At 44.9% G+C, this 16,601-nt stretch overlaps 1 protein-coding gene across 1 annotated transcript in view; it reads left to right on the top strand.

The window, feature by feature from the left end:
- Nucleotides 1–13,049, top strand: part of RPIA (ribose 5-phosphate isomerase A) — a 35,629-nt gene extending 22,580 nt beyond the window's left edge. Inside the window, exons 4-9 of the mRNA XM_006074736.4 lie at nucleotides 2,781–2,840; nucleotides 4,960–5,024; nucleotides 6,267–6,335; nucleotides 6,996–7,137; nucleotides 8,873–8,972; nucleotides 12,111–13,049. Of these exons, the coding sequence (XP_006074798.1) occupies nucleotides 2,781–2,840; nucleotides 4,960–5,024; nucleotides 6,267–6,335; nucleotides 6,996–7,137; nucleotides 8,873–8,972; nucleotides 12,111–12,205 (531 nt within the window). The 3' untranslated portion in view covers nucleotides 12,206–13,049. The remainder of the gene's footprint in view (nucleotides 1–2,780; nucleotides 2,841–4,959; nucleotides 5,025–6,266; nucleotides 6,336–6,995; nucleotides 7,138–8,872; nucleotides 8,973–12,110) is intronic.
- The last annotated feature ends 3,552 nt before the right edge of the window (nucleotides 13,050–16,601 follow it).

The raw sequence follows: 16,601 nt of genomic DNA, 5'->3' as shown, positions 1-16,601 counted from the left end.
TATTTCATTATGTCTCTGTGAAAAGTAGGGAGACTTTTAAACACCTCCACAATACTTAAAAAAATTAAGCAGTAATCATTCATAGGATCAAATAAAAATCCAGGATTCAAATTCAATCTTTCCCAGCATCAGGGTCTTTTCTAGTGAGTCAGTTCTTCACATCAGGTGGCCAAAGTATTGGAGCATCAGCATCAGTCCTTCCAATGAATACTCAGGCCTGGTTTCCTTTAGGATTGACTGATTTGATTTCCTTGCAGTCCAAGGGACTCTCAGGAGTCTTCTCCAACACCACAGTTCAAAAGCATCAATTCTTTGGAGTTCCGTTTTTATGGTTCAACTCTCAAATCCATACATGACTACTGGAAAAACCATAGCTTTGACTAGACGGATCTTTGTCAGCAAAGTGATGTCTGTGCTTTTTAATATGCTATCTAGGTTTGTCATAGCTTTTCTTCCAAGGTGCAAGCGTCTTTTTATATTCATGGCTGCAGTCACCATCTGCAGTGATTTAGGAGCCCAAAGTCTTAGCTTAGGAAGTTTTAAAAAGTAATGGTAGTCTCCCCCCTTCCCCTGCCCCCTCATCCATGGAGAATACATTCTTAGACCCCCAGTGGCTGCCTGAAACAGCAGATACAACTGAATGTGATGTATACTATATTTTTTCATATACATAGATAACCTGTGATGACATTCAGTTGGTAAATTAGGCATGGTAAGAGAACAACAGCTAGTAATAGGACAGTTGTAACAAGACACTGATAAAAGTTAGGTGATCATGGTTTCGCTCTCAAAATACACTATTGTAAAATTTAATTCCTTTTCCATCTTAACTAGGCATTTACTCACTGTTGTCATAACTTCTGCAGTTTGGGTTGCAACAGTGAAACTGGCACAAATTTCTTTTTCCTTCTTTACAGTTTCATGGATGGAAGATTTGTTCTTACAGTTTTAGATCTTAGCAGCCTTAGCGTGTAATTTTTTTCCTTTCCTTACTGAGTTAACAACTTTTACTGTTGCGCTTAAGAAAGCATTTTATGGCGTGTCTTTGGTGTATCTGAATTGTCAGCATCACTATTGTGCTTTGGAGCTTTCCCTTGGAGATAGTCCAGGTTTGGTTCCATTCCACCATCATATAGTATGATACAGAGTGAGCTACTTGAATTTCCCAGTGCATATAGAAGTTATGTCTACACTGCATTATATTCTAGTAAGTGTGCAATAGCATTATGTCTAAAAAAGCAATGGACATACCTTAGTTTAAAAATATTGCTGAAAAAACGCCAAAGCAGTTACAGTAGTAACGTGAAAGCTCACTGGTCACAGGCTACCGTAACAAACGTAATAATGATAATGAAAAAGTTTGAAATACCGTGAGAACTACCGAAGTGTGACACACAAAGTGAGCAAATGCTGTTGGAGAATTTGCACCCTTAGGCTCCCTGGAGGCAGGGTGGCCACAGCCTTCAGCTGGTAATAAAGCACAATAAAGCGAAGCACAGTAAACCGAGGAATGCCTGTGTGAAGTACAGTAAGGGTCGGTTGAACACAAGCACTGTGATACTGTGACATCAGGCTGATAGCTGAGATGGCTGTTAAGTGACTAACAGGTGGGGTGTGCTGAAGAAAAGGATGATTCACATCCTGGACCGGATGGAGTATGCAGCAGAGATCTCATCGTGCTATACTCAAAGTGGTGTGCAGTTTAAAACTTGTGATTTCTGGAATGTTACATGTAAAATTTTTGGGTTGAGGTTGCCCATAGGTAACTGAAACCACAGATGAGGGCTACCTACTGTACTGTATTGGGCTTCCCTGGTGGCTCAGCAGTAGAGGCTGCCTGCTAATTCAGGAGACTCAGGTTTGATCCCTGGGTCAGGAAGATCCCCTAGAGAAGGAGATGGTAACCCACTCCAGTATTCTTGCCTGGAGAATCCATCTCATGGTCAGAGGAATCTGGTGGGCTATAGTCCATGGAGTCACACAGAAAGAAAGAAAGTGAAAGCTCAGTCGTGTCTGTCTGACTCTTTTTGACCCCATGGTCTGTAACCTACCAGGCTGCTCTGTCCAACCCCATGGTCTGTAACCCAACAGGCTGCTCTGTCCATGGGATTTTCTGGGCAAGAATACTGGAGTGGGTTGCCATTTCCTTCTCCAGGAGATCTTCCCCACCCAGGGATTGAACCTGGGTCTCCCGCATTGTAGACAGACACTTTACTGTCTGAGCCACCAGGGAAGTCACACAGAGTCAGACACAACTCAGAGAGTAAAACAGCAACATCTGTAGTGTATTACCAGAGGCTTTCGGAGGCCATGCCATCATCTTAAGGAACAAGTCACAGAGGAGGGACTCTGTCTAGTGCTGGAGCAAAGTGTTCAGTAGGTGCTGTTTACCTTCTTCCAGTTCCTGGAATGGGCCAACTTTTGCCATTCTTGGGGCTGGATCCCTATCTCTTGGTGGTACAGGTTGGATTTGGGAGGGTGGCTCAGAGGTTAAAGCATCTGCTTGCAATGCGGGAGACCTGGGTTCAATCCCTGGGTCGGGAAGATCCCTTGGAGAAGGAAATGACAACCCACTCCAGTATTCTTACCTGGAGAATCCCATGGATGGAGGAGCCTGGTAGGCTACAGTCCATGGGGTCGCAAAGAGTTGGACATGACTGAGCAACTTCACTTCACTTTGGTGGTACTGAGTGTCTGACCCTTAGATCCAAGTGGCTTCTGAGAATCCTCACCCTCATTCAGAGATGATGATTATGGGTGCTTTTTCCTGTTCTCCACAGGCCCGCCAGCTCATCCTGCAGTATGGCTTAACTCTCAGTGACCTGGACCGACACCCAGAGGTAAGAGAGGCTGCTGGGTTTTTCTGCCTCCTTTTTTATGACTGTCACTTGTTCGTGGGCTCAGGATATCTGATCAAGTCTAAGAGGAAAGTCAGTCAGCCATACTACCTCTTCTCCTGGGACTTTAGATATTAATCCTGGCTGAGGTCACAAGTGGGGAGGTTCTTAATTTCCAGGACATTCCCTGTGGTTTAACTGAGGGGGCTCAGGGACCCAGGACTTCCTGCAGCCCTCACACAGACATGTAATATGAGCAAGCTGGCCCTTGGAGTTTACTGCTAAATGGAGATAAGAAGCAATTGTCTGAGGCAAGCATGGGCTTTTGAAAACAGAAGGTTTATGATTAAGACAATTGAACACACGAGCAATCCAGAGACTGACGTTGAGGAGAGTGTGGAGCATCCTCACAGCTGGCATTTCCCGAGCCCTCACTGTGTACAGTTATTCTACTAAGTGCTGGTCTGTATTAAACCGCAGTCATCCCTCAGTGTCCAAGGGGCTTGGTTCCAGGACCCACTGTGAAAACCAGAATCCACAGATGCTTAAGTGCCATAGTTGGCCTTCTGTATTCGTGGTTCTGCATCTGTGTGTTTAGCCAACCATGGATCACATAGTACTGCAGTGCGTATGTGGTGGACACAATCTGCCTCTAGGTGGACCTGCATGGTTCGAACCTGACCCTGTTGTTCAGGGTCACCTGTATTTAAGCTCCTGTAGTCTGGAAGGTGGGAACTATTACCATCCCATTACCATCCCATTTTACAAATGTGGGAAAGGCATGGAGAAGGCAAGGTGTTTGCCTGAGGCCTTGCTTCTTTTAAGTGGCAGAGCCTGAGGATGAATTCAGGTGCTTCCAGCTCTAGAGTGCTTGCTGCTTAGAGGGGTTTTGTGGGAAGAGGTGAAAATTTGAGCAGAGCTGTGATGGCTAGGTGGCAAGGGCAGGGGAGAGCATTCCAGTGAGGATGGGAACCCTGGGAGCAGCTCCAGGCTAGCATGTGGGTATATGCAGACAGTGCTCAGACTGGCTGGGGTGTCTAGGACCAAGTGATAGAATACTTTGGGCTGAAGGTGGACATGGGACCTATGCAGAAAAGATTGCCTTCCTCCAGTCCCCAGAGAGCTGGCTGTGGTACAGCTGGGGTCAGTGCAAGGTGGGGAGGAGCATCGTGGGCTGTCACTTCATCCTTGTAAAAAGGCAGAAGTGAGGCTGCCCCACTAAAGTTTTGGTGCCTCCATATCAGGCAACTTCTGACTTGCAGCTTGAACTGAATTTGTACCCTGAGGTTTTACGTGTGCTCAGTCCTGTCCAACTCTTTGTGGCCCCATGGACTGTAACCCACCAGGCTCCTCTGCCTATGGGATTTTCCAGACAAGAATACTGGAGTGGGTTGCCATTTCCTTCTTTATACTGATGTTTTTAGAAAAACCATTCCTGAGGCTCCCATATGGTCCATGCAGAGTCCCAGGAGTGATGAGAAGTATCAATATATCTCTTCCTTGATTTCAAATTTTGAAACATGAATGAACCTATTCTCCTCCTTCACTGCTTTTGGGCTGGCAATGGAACTTCCTGTTAAAGGCAGTGGGCAAGCCCAGACAGGTACTTGAGTGGGATCATGGGGGCGGGATCTCAGAAATTTTCCAATTTTAAATCACATCAGATGTGTGTCAGCATACCCATGTTTTTGCCATATCAGTTCAGACATTTCTAAATCAGTGCTTCTCAGACTTTTTTCCATTATTGCCTGCTTCCAAGGAAATTTTAATCCCACAGATATACTATATATCTCTTTCTATACTTGGAGGTGAAGTTACTCATACTGAGATTGCATGCTCAGTAATTCCAGCTTGTCCAAAGAGAAGCCCATCAAAGAGTAGAGGAAGAATAAAGTGGTGGATGAGAGCTGCACCCAGGTGTGGTCTATATATGTTTCCTCATGACCCTAGTGGAATAACTTAACCACTGAGAGTCTTAGTTTCCTAACTGGTTAAGTAGGAATAATAACTGTGCTTGGCTACTAGGGCAGCTGGGATCTGATGAGCTGTTGAAGGTTCATGCTTAGCACAGAGCCTTCCCTCACGAGGGTCTCAGTGGTTTTTGTATCTTTCTTCAATGCAGATCGATCTTGCCATCGATGGTGCTGATGAAGTCGACGCTGACCTCAACCTCATCAAGGGTGGTGGGTGAGTTGTGGGGCCTTTTTTTGCCAAGTATCTGCCAGTTAATCCTTAGCAAAGCCAAGTGGAATGCAGGATAAGCACAGTGCCTCTGTGATACACACGAGTTTGTCTTTCTTCTTGGATGTTGATGGCATAAGACTGTAGAGCCAGCTGGGCATTTCTGGTTGTTAGTAGCAGTCTGGTGACAAGGACCCGAGCCTGGTCAATGAAGTGATTCATCTTAATGGGTTCTCTGTCTGCTGCCTTCTGCTGATTCCAACTTTAAAAATTGTACAGCCAAAAAAAAAAAAAAAAAAATTGCACAGCCTAAAACAAACACATTACTGGGACTAGATTACTAGGTCTGTGGGCTCGAGCAGGGAGTGATGTGTGTATTCATTCCTTTGGAAAACATTTATTGGGTGTTTCTTGTGTTAATTTTGGGGAGTTAAGAAGTGGTGAGTGGAAGAAGGTGAAGTCCCTGTCTCCTTGTTTTTATAATCAGCCAGACTCTGGAGTGACACAAAATGTGCTTAAAGTCTCACTGTGCTATCTCTACTTCATAACTCTGGCTGTCAAATGGCAGAGAGGGCAGGTTGTTCAAAGCTTGTCCTTACTCCTCCACTGCATGCCACAGTCACATGACCTCCCCCAGCCACCGTGCTCCCTGGCAGGTGCATCTTAGTTGGGTTATGCCTGTGGCCCTACTGGGAACCCTTTCTCCCAGACACAGACTCCTGTTTCCACAGTCCATTTACTGGAAGTAGCAGGTCTTAGCCCAGGTGCCATAACAAAAATCGTAGATGTGGTGACTTCAAGGGAGAAATTTGTTTGTCACTGTTCTGAAGCCCTGGGCTTGCAGATGGCTGCCTTCTCAGTGTAGCCTCCTGTGGTGGCGGGAGAGAGAGTAAGAGCTTTTTGGTATCATCTTAGAAGGATACCCATCCTAATCAGAGCAGAGCCCCACTTCAGTAACCTCATTGAACCACAGTTACTTCCTTAGAGACCTCATCTTTCACATACAGTCACATTAGGGGTTAGGCCTTCACCAGATGAATTTTAGGGGGCAGAGGGCGGGGAGACACAATTTAGTCTGTTGCAATGTGATAGAGTTAGGGGGGCTGTTCCTTTAAGAATTAAAAATTAAATTTCTGAGTGTCAGAACTGAATGGATTTTGGTTTCCTTTATCTGACTTTAGTTCCCAAATTCAGATTTTGTCTTACTTAGCCCCGTGTTTTTTCCTTTGCTTCTTCCCCGTTCCCCAGAGGCTGCCTGACCCAGGAGAAGATTGTGGCCGGCAACGCCAGTCGCTTCATCGTGATTGCCGATTTCAGGTACGATGTTCAGTGTTTCTGAACTGTCCACTGAGGAGGTGCCTCAGACGCCAGCCCGCATTTTAGGGAGGAGAAAACAGAGCTGGAGGGAGGAGCACTTCTCCTTCCTGTGACTCAGGAAGAGTGCCTTGGACAATTATGTTCTGCTTTGGTGCTGAAGGAAGATACTGCTATTTCTTGTGTCTGCTGGAAGGAGGAAACGGATGTCACACTCATTAATAGAGCATGTCCTTATTGATCACTCATTCACCCTATTCGCTCCCTGCGGAGGAAGCAGGTCAGGCCTGCCCCTGGGCAGTGACCCAGCACCCCTGCTTCCCTTCTGTCACATGTGATTTGTGTTGTGGACAGCCTTTGACCAGGCTCTGAGAGTCTACTAGAAGGCACTTGTGCTGAGCATGTTAATTAAAAAAAAATATTACAGCTGTAGGAAGAGCATAAATGATTATGTTCCTCACACCTGTTTAACCACAAGCCAGTCATATCCAGGTTTTAACATTTTTGTCATATTTACTTACAGTAAAGCATAGCCAGTCCGTTTGAAGCCCTGGACACTTGGCCCTGCCCTGTCACCTCATTAGTAACTCCGTGCCTGAATTTGGCATGTCTGTACTGCTGAGCTTATTGACATCTGTTGTATTTCTGACTCTTTCTTTCTAGGAAAGATTCAAAGAACCTCGGGGATCAGTGGCACAAGGGCATCCCCATTGAGGTCATCCCTATGGCCTATGTCCCAGTGAGCCGAACTGTGACCCAGAAGTTTGGGGGCATGATTGAACTTCGCATGGCCGTCAACAAGGCAGTGAGTGGCTGGAAGGTTTCTGGAAGGTGTTCCAGGCTCTCAGGGCCTGTCCTCCTCCTTCCGTTAGGTCTTTACCCAGACTGGGCAGGTGGCTTCTGTTGATTATTTATTGGCTGCACTGTGTCTTCATTGCTGCTCAAGGGCTTTCTCTAGTTTTGGCGTCAGGGCTACTCTAGAAGTGTGGGCTTCTCATTGTGGTGACTTCTCTTGTTGCAGAGCACAGGCTCTAAGTGTGTGGGCTTCAGTAGTTGCAGCGTGTAGGCTCAGTAGTTGTGCCACATGGGCTTAGTTGCCCTGTGGCATGTGGAATCTTTTCAAACCAGGGATAGAACCCTTGTCCCCTGCATTGGCAGGAAGATTCTTAATCCACTGTGCCACCATGGAAGTTCTCTCTGTTTATTTTTAATTAGCCTATTGGCTTATTTTCTGAGCACTGGCTTTATCAGTTTCCATATTCAAACTCATGTAGACAAGCCTATACTTAACACACTGTATATTCCATGTACAAATGGGCACATTTTCTGTCCCTTGGAATCTGAATCTCCTCAGGTGATCTGATCTTTGTACCTGGATCTCTCTAACAGCTGCTAAAAATGGGTTTGGGGAGTCCCTCCTGGGGCAGAGAGTTATTCAGGTTTTGTGGTATAATTTTCTTTTTCCTCTTTTCTCATCCTGTGTTTAAATGAAGTAGAGTTCCTTGGGGGATGTAAGCTCCTCCCCAGGAATACACTCCAGATACTTAGTCCAAATGCTTCACTTCAGCTTCTAAAGTGGGTTGAACAGAAGTTTTTTTCTTACACTTAATTAAACAAGCAGTAGTAATAATTCAAAAACTAACTATAGCTGCAGACAGAACTATATATAAAAAGTTTGAAACATACAGGAGAGAAAGCAACTTACCTGTAACTCTTCCCTGATGAACTTATTTTATTTTAATGTATTTTCTTCCTGGTGTTTTGTGACTTTTTAAAAAACCACAGTCTTAATCATAGTTGTTATACTGAGCTCTGACTCTGGCTCCCTGAGTAGCTGAGGATTCAAGAGGAGATTGTCAGGGTTCTCTCTCAGAGCTGGGGTTCCACCACACAAGAGCCCAGCATCTTGCCTTTGGGTGTTCTTACTGGGCTCCCACTCCTCCATTTTGCAGAGCAGTCTTTGTGTTCTGACAACATTTGTGGTCCTATATGCTTTCTAGTGCCCACAGCTGCTGTGTAATTCTGGGTTAATTAACTAAAACTACCCCAAGCCCCTGTGACCCCAGGGCCCCTCACTGCTGCATCTGTTTGTTGGGTCTGCCTGATCCGGGGGGAGTGTTGCACGTTGCATCACTGATGGTTCTCAGTGTGAAGCTCTGGGAGCATTGAGCCATGTTGTCTGTTCTCTTGCTGTAGTTTTTTGCTCTAATGATGGCTAAGCATCACTGTGCCCTCACTGTGGTAAATGCTTATCCATGTGGTTTACTCATAAGCTGCCTAAGGAGGCAGGTTTCATTATCCCTTTCTTGCCATAGCCGAATCTGAGGCTCACAGAGGAAAATGGCCCCTGTGAGATATCTGCCTCAGTGGCTTCAGGACTCCTGCTCATTACTGCTTCGTAGCACTGCCTTCTAGTAATAGAAAGCATGAGGTGGGAGTACTGGTTGGAGTGGGTTGCTTAGGTTATCACATCCACTCTCCTGCCCCCTCTGCCTGCCTGAACCTATATCACCTCGTCATTGTGGACAATTATCTTCTAGGGTCCTGTGGTAACGGATAATGGAAACTTTATCCTGGACTGGAAGTTTGACCGGGTCCACAAATGGAGTGAAGTGAACATAGCCATCAAAATGATCCCAGGTAACATATATTCTTGAGTGTAGACACCCAGGCTCTTCATAGCTGTCCCCTGCCTCTGGCCATGGGAGGCACAGTGGCTGTGGCTTTGAGACTTGTGGGAAGAATTTGTTTTATAACATGTTTGGAATTTCTAACTTCACGCCTTTGCCTTTTCCTCCTGAAAACAGTTATTGCTCACCTAGCAGCTTTGTTAGTTGGCATTTCACAACCCGTTTCAATTGGGGCAGGCACGGGGCCGATGGAGCATCAGGGGGCTTGCCTTGAAATAAACCCACCTTCTCTGCAAAGAGCTTGGCTGCCACCTCTTTGGTTCTGGCCTGTTCTCTGGAGAAGAATGACTCAGTTAGCCCAAGCTTGTTAGATTCCTGCCATGGGCGAGGTGCTGTGCCTTGTGTTATAGGGAGTTCTTCTGCCTGGTCGCTGTTGATAATCTGGAAGAATTAGCCCTAGTGATAATGCAAATGCAGGGAGCCCCCACCAGTGAGGGCGCTGTTCCTCTGTGGGAGGATTACTTGCAGTGCCCACTAGGGGGCTCTGGTGCACCTGCTCAGACCTTTCGACGCTAATTGAGACACTGAGATGTCCTTTGTGAGCAGATTTCTCCCATTCTTTGGTCTCCACCTCAGTCAGCAGAAGCTACATCCTAGAGAAGTTCAGAGCTTCATTAGGAACTTAAGTGAAGACGGTGTAAACAGAGAAGCTAGATGCTGAATTATTTAGCACAGTGCCTCCAGGGTCATCCGTGTGGTTTGTTTTCTCATTCTCTTTTTCTCCTCCTCTTTGGTCTGTTGTAATACATGATGCTGGACCTGGGTCAAGGGAGGAGGGAAGGGAAAGCTTCCCTGTCTGTCTATGTCACCCTGCCTGTGTCCCATGCACGTCCATTTGTGTGGGGACACCTAGAGGGCAGCAGAACTGGCCCCTGGCTGCCACACCCTTGGGTGTTCCACTGCTGCACCCGGAGCAGAGAAGTGCCAAAGCCAGCGGGGTTCTTTCCCCCTTGTTCAGACCAGGCCACCTCTCCCCTTTCCACTAATCTGGGGATGGGTGTAGGAATGGGTTAGTTACTCCCAGCGTCCTAATAATCTGAAGAGAGGTGGTTCTTGAGATCAGACCTTTGACAGCTGCCCTGCACCTCTACTCTTAAATCGTTGAAGTCTTTTCTGAACTCAGTTTGGCTTTCTCTTGAATCAGGTGGAAGCTGTCACCTTATGTTACATTGGGTTGGCCTAAAAGTTTGTTCAGATTTTTCCTTGAAATATTATGTAAAAACTCTAAGGAACTTTTTGACTCAGTAGAATTTTTGAGAAGCCTGGGTCTTGAGTGACCACTGGGCATGTCTTTGGGAGGCCCCTGTCGTGTTGGTGCAGTGCTGGTAGATGATCTTATTTATGTATGGGGGGGCTGTCTTTGAAAATTTTTTTATCCTTTTGAATTTACATACTTCAAAATTTTAAGGATCAACAGTGAAAATTCTCTGTCTTCCATCCCTCCACTTTCCCCGTCTGAAGACAGCCAGTGCTTCCAGAGTTGTGTGTCCTTGTGTGTGTGTGTGTCCTTCTTGAGTTGATCTTACGTAAACACAAGGCAGCTCCCCCACCCCCATCTCTTTGTTTACACAATTGACAGCATACTTGGCACATGTTTTGCTTCCTGTTTTTTCTGTCTTCCTATTTTCCTGTTTTTTCACCACTTTGAAGGTTATTATATAATGGATCACAAAAGAACTTCCTCATTCTTTTTTTTTTTCTTAATAATAATATGGCATTCCATCCTGTGACTCTCACAAAATTTATTTAGGCAGATCCGTGTGAGCAGATACTCGTTTCCAGTCCTTTTTTAGAAGGGGATTACCAGCTGAAAGAATAAGTGTATCTGATTTTGCCAGATAGTGCAGAATTGCCTTCCACGATGGCATTAGTTTACCTTCTGCCTGAAGTGCATGCCAGTGTGCTTCCCTACACACTGGGTCCATCAGTAGGTGAACAGTGTTATCTCACTGTAGTATGTGTGTATATGAAATATTTTCAGTAAAGGTTGCTAACAGTTGTAGTTAATTTGCGCTACTGAACAGTATACCATCATTTTTGTGTGTGAAAAAACGTCTGTATATCCATTCTACTCTTATGGGCATTTGGGTGTTTCTAGTTTTTAGCTGTTGGGAACATTGTCTTACATACCTTGTGAGGATCATATATATATATACCTGATGTATACTGAGGAGTAGAGTTGCTGGATCATCAGGTATGAATATGTTCAGCTTTAGAAGATATACCGAGAAAGATTTTCCAGCATGGTTTTTTGCCAATTTACTCCTATAGTCAATGTGTGGGAGTGTCTTTACATTCCAGTCAAATTTCATTATACTCATCCTGTTGAGAGTGTAGTGGTGTCTTGATTTGCATTCTTTTTAAAAAAAAAATGTATCGTTTATTTTATTCTTTATTTTATTTTATTTTTTTCAATTTTTTGCTGCACCTTGCAGCATGTGGGACCTTTAGTTCCCTGACTAGGGACAGGACCCACGTCCCCTGCATTGGCGGAGCAGAGTCTTAACCATTGGGCTGCTGGGGAAGTCCCTACATTCCCTATTGACCAGTTTGAGCACTGTTTTCTATGTTTATTGGCTGTTTTGGAGAACCTCTTTTGTGAAGTATCTCTTAAGTCTTCTGCCCATTTTTCCACTAGATTGTCTGTTGTCTTACTGATCTGGAGAGTTTTCATCTTGACATAGTATATGCATTGCAAGTATCTTTCAGCCCTTTGTGGGAAAAGCTTCTAAGGCTGATAGTGTGATTGAGGATCACTGGGAATGGGAGCACTTAGAGTCATGATGGAGGGCCTCTCTGAGAAGATGACTGGTCCAGATAAGGGCAACAGTGTGAGCAAAGGCCCTGAGGCAGGAAAAAGCTTGCACATTTGAGTACAGAGAGACATCCAGGATCCCAGAGGGGGAGAGATTGCAAGAAGAAATACAAATAACCAGGATGTGTTTTCATCACCATGTGTGAGGTGCATCTTTAGATGTATCATTTGGTGCTTTTGAAGGTGGTCACTCCTATGGACCCCCTGATCCTGGTTTTCTTCCTACCTTGGGAGGCTCAAACTTAACACTTCCTTCTGCCCTTCGTCCCACAGGTGTGGTGGACACGGGGCTGTTCATCAACATGGCGGAGAGAGTCTACTTCGGGATGCAGGATGGCTCGGTGAACATGAGGGAGAAGCCATTCTGAACGGGCCCTGTAGGAGCGGAGTGTGTTCCTCTCACGTGCCCAGCCCACCGCCAAGGTGGCCACGCCTCTCTGAGCCTTTGCCTTAATGTATCTGTGCCAGGTGGACAGCTTGGCAGGGTGAGGGGTTGAGGGTTAAATCTAGTCTTCTGAAGTATTGTTATTAAATGTCTTTTTAAAAAGAGAGATATAAACATATATATATTTTTACTATTAAAAATGCTCAGTTGTTTTTTTTTTAATAAAGTGGAACTTGATTTCATGTTTTATAAGAAACATTTACCAAAAAAAAAAAAAAAAGGACTGTCTTTTAAACTTTTAACTTGAGCCTGCTGGTTAAGCTTCTGAATATTGGGTTTGCTGAGAAATATAAGTCAAACGTTTCTTCAAACTGGTGAAATGAAGGGCACAGCCAGCAGCGATTCCCTGATGCCTTACTGGAAACATAGGAGTTCGTTTACTTTTCTACCACACTGTTTTGTTTTTTAGTTTTTGTTGCAGTTACGCACAATCCGTAGTTCTGTGTTCTAAGAGGTGAACTATAAAAATATAAGTCTGGCGAGTATAGGGTGTGGTGTGTGATGACTCAGAATGTGTAAACTACCCGGGGAGGGTGTGGGAGTTCCTCAGCTGAGGTCATGGGTTCATTCACACCCTTTGTGTTAAAGCCATTGGACAGAAATACTTGCCAGAACTGCCAAAGCACTGCTGTGAAGCACCTTTCAATGACTGTCTTTTTGTTGTTAATATTTTTTTCGTTCCTTTGTTGTTACTTTGCATGGTTTGGCATCAGAAGTTGTTACCTCTTTATATTGTTTGAAGGTTAAAATAAAACAGTATGGTGCCATTTTGGCTCTTTGTCTTTGTTATAGAATTTGTGTCCGTTTTACAGTAAAATAGGAATCGGTTTTGCTCACTTAATTTACATTGGATCTTTGATAAGGGGTGGGATTCACTCAAATCTTGAGCCAAAGAGTAGATAAATATTTCCTTTATTTCTGAGAGAGCTTGATAGCAGCTTTATTTCATAGAACTTTTGTCAAACAAGACATTGATTTTCTTTATTAATGGAGACTAACACAGCTGAACAAAAGTCACAGATTATCCCCAAGTTTTATGCTAGTCAGACCCTCAGTCATGGAAGCTGACAAGCAGTAAAATGGGTCACCTGACTTTCCTGTGTTCTGCCAGTGTGTAATCTTCAGTGTGCCCAACGAGCAGTGAACCATCCACAAAGCTTCACAGATGGCAACAGAAAGGCCGTGATCAACTCAGTGATGATTCTAGATGGGGTGAATCCATCCTGCTGTAAAGGTGTTTGTGTTGAGAGCCCTAATCCCCCAGTGCTGACTTTGCACAATCCTTAGACGGTCATGTCACTCGCCTTGCCCTCTGTTTTGAAGCTTGGATTATAGCTACCAAACCTAGAGGCGTCAGAATTCCTGCTAAATCAAGTTTTAAGCTCAAAGTCAATCATTAGGACTGAGCTTTGAAGAGGTTTTCTTTTCCTTCTGAATTCCTTCTTTTTCTCTCTGAAGGTGCTCTTTAAAAATAGTTGGCTCACACATTGTTAGGAAACCTGCTGTTAGGAGTGCTTTATTTTTCTCCAAGACTATTTTGTTCTGGATGGTACATAGTTTTTACACAGACTGGGCACTAGGTCTTAGTTGAGAAAACTTGATAAAACTGCTTCTTGATATGATCGTTAAAAGCTCTTAGGTTAAATTCAGGGATAAACAACAAAGTTAAACTATGTTTCTGAAAAACACCTGCATGTTCCACGGCACAAGTAAATGCACGGTGGGTTTCATAGGCCTTCACACCTGTGAGCCAAGTGCAGCTCCCTTACCTGTGAATGTGAGGTTTTCCTTCTTTAAACACCTGCTGTGTTTCAGGTACACATATAGCAGTTTGTTCGAGAAGTAAATTTTGATTAAAGTTTCTTCAGTGAAATCATTAGTAAATGTGGTCTTGTTGGACGGACCCCATTTGCAGGCTTGTGGTCAGTCCCAGGGGTACAGGACAAGCTGCAAACCTGGTGTTTGGGAAAGGTTTATATCCACATTAAGCTGCCACATATCTGGGAGGCATTAAAGGGGGAAAAAATCACTTGAATTTGAATCTATTCAATTTTTATTTCAGCTGACAAGTTTTTTTTTTTTTTTAAGTTTTATTAATTTTTGGTTGTCTTGAGTCTTCATTTCTGTGTGGGCTTCTCATTGCTTTGGCTTCTCTTTGTTGCAAAACTTGGACTGTAGAGCACAGGCTCAGTAGTTGTGACTCATGAGCTTAGTTGCTCTTCAGCGTGTGGGATCTTCCCTGACCAGGGATCGAACCTCTGTCTCTGCATTGGCAGGCCAACTCTTTTACCACTAAGCCACCAGGGAGGCCCCAGCACTCAAGTTTTGATATTCTTCAGTCATCAAGCCTTTGCTGAGTTCCCATCATGTGCCGATTCTTAGTGGGGACTAGTAGAGGGTCGGAGAAGGCAATGGCACCCCACTCCAATACTCTTGCCTGGAAAATCCCATGGACGGAGGAGTTTGGTAGGCTGCAGTCCATGGGGCTGCTAAGAGTTAGACACGACTGAGCGACCTCACTTTCACTTTTCACTTTCATGCGTTGGAGAAGGAAATGGCAACCCACTCCAGTGTTCTTGCCTGGAGAATCCCAGGGACGGGGGAGCCTGGTGGGCTGCCGTCTATGGGGTCGCACAGAGTTGGACACGACTGAAGTGACTTAGCAGCAGCAGCAGCAGTAGAGGGTAGAGAGCAGAGACACCTCCTGGGCTCCAGACGCTTCCAGCCTTTTGGGTGAGACAGGGTGACAGAGGAATTGTCAGTTCAGTAGGGAAGGGGGGCTGTGAGGTGGGAAACATTACCAAGTGACTGGTGACCAAGCCCTAACCGTTAACTTTGTACAGGTTGTGTCCCAGGCCTTTAGTCTGTTATCTCACAGGAGTTTGGTGGTGTCTGTTGTGGAGCCTGTGGGAAACAGGATCAGTTTAAGTAACTTTTTCAGGTCAGACACTGGAAAACAGGACAGACTTTTCTGGCTCATCATTCCAGTTGGTTGTAGGACTCTGAAGAGTTTGCATTCCTTAATGCTGTGTCCACTGTTTGTAACTTGAATCACAAGTAATTTGTAATTTTTAAAGTTCTGAAGTTCGTGAATGGGTTTATTGTATATGTGTGTAGGTTCATGGGTAATCCTATAATATTAATATATTTCTCTTTTCTAATGAGCTTTCTTTTAGTGGGAGAAAGGCACAGAAGATTGCACAATCTAGGGTTGGGCCTGGGAAGGCCCTCTGCAGGAGTCAGTCCTTAGGCTGCCACCAATTTTCTCCCCTCCTGTGCTTATTTCCTTTCTCCATTTTCCAGGATATAGACACAGTGGCAACCATTGGCACTGCTAGCCTGGGAAGGATGTTTATGGCTAAGGATTATTAGTTCCCTGTAGTCAAAGATTTCAGAACACATAACTGAACAAAGTTGATTTTTCTTTTTCTTTTTGATGGTACTGAGTCTCTGTCGCTGTTTAGGCTTTTCTCAAGTTGTGATGAAGTGGAACTGCTCTCCAGTTGCGGTCCTCAGGCTTCTCATTGCGGTGACTTCTCATCTGATGTGGAGCACCAGCTCTGGGGCAAGAGGGCTTCGATAGTTGCGGCTTCCGGGCTCTAAAGCATAGGCTCAGTAGTTGTGGTGCTTGGGCTTAGTTGCTTTGCAGCATGTGGAATCTTCCTGGACCAGTGATCAAACCCGTGTCTCCTGCATTGGCCAGCTGATTCTTTATCACTGAGCTGCCAGGGAAGCCCCAAAATTCGTTTTATTGATTCATTGAATGAAGGAAGTCACATGCCACAAGGAGTCTCAGCCCAAGGCTGTTAGGACTTAGAGAACTTAGGTGTCTGTCTTGGGCTTTGGGGAGGGCCTTGTTCTGGGTTGGATGTCATCAAGAAGCAGGAGAATTCTGTGACCCAGCATCCTAATTTTCACTGAGAAAGTAAGGCTATAACGCTGGGATTGTAAAGAAGCAGCAGTCACTCAACAGCCAGGGAAGGGAGGTGTCTGGTCCTATTTGTGGTTTGGATGATGTTCATGTTTTGTCCGTTTTATGGAGACAAAAGGATCATAGAGTCATCTGGTGTTTGTATCACTGTCACACGGCAGCCATGAAATTAAAAGACACTCCTTGGAAGGAAGGCTGTGACAAACCTTGACAGCATATTGAAAAGCAGAGACATCACTTTGTCCACAAAGATTCATATAGTCAAGGTTAGGGTTGCATGTGCATGCTCAGTTGTGTCCGACTCTTTGTGACCCTATGGACTAGCCCACCAGGCTCCTCTGTCCATGGGATTTCCCAGGCAAGAATACTGGACTGGGTTGCCATTTTC

Source organism: Bubalus bubalis, chromosome 12, assembly GCF_019923935.1.
Source record: "Bubalus bubalis isolate 160015118507 breed Murrah chromosome 12, NDDB_SH_1, whole genome shotgun sequence".
Taxonomy (NCBI): Eukaryota; Metazoa; Chordata; class Mammalia; order Artiodactyla; family Bovidae; genus Bubalus; species Bubalus bubalis.
This window is presented reverse-complemented; position numbering and strand designations above follow the sequence as displayed.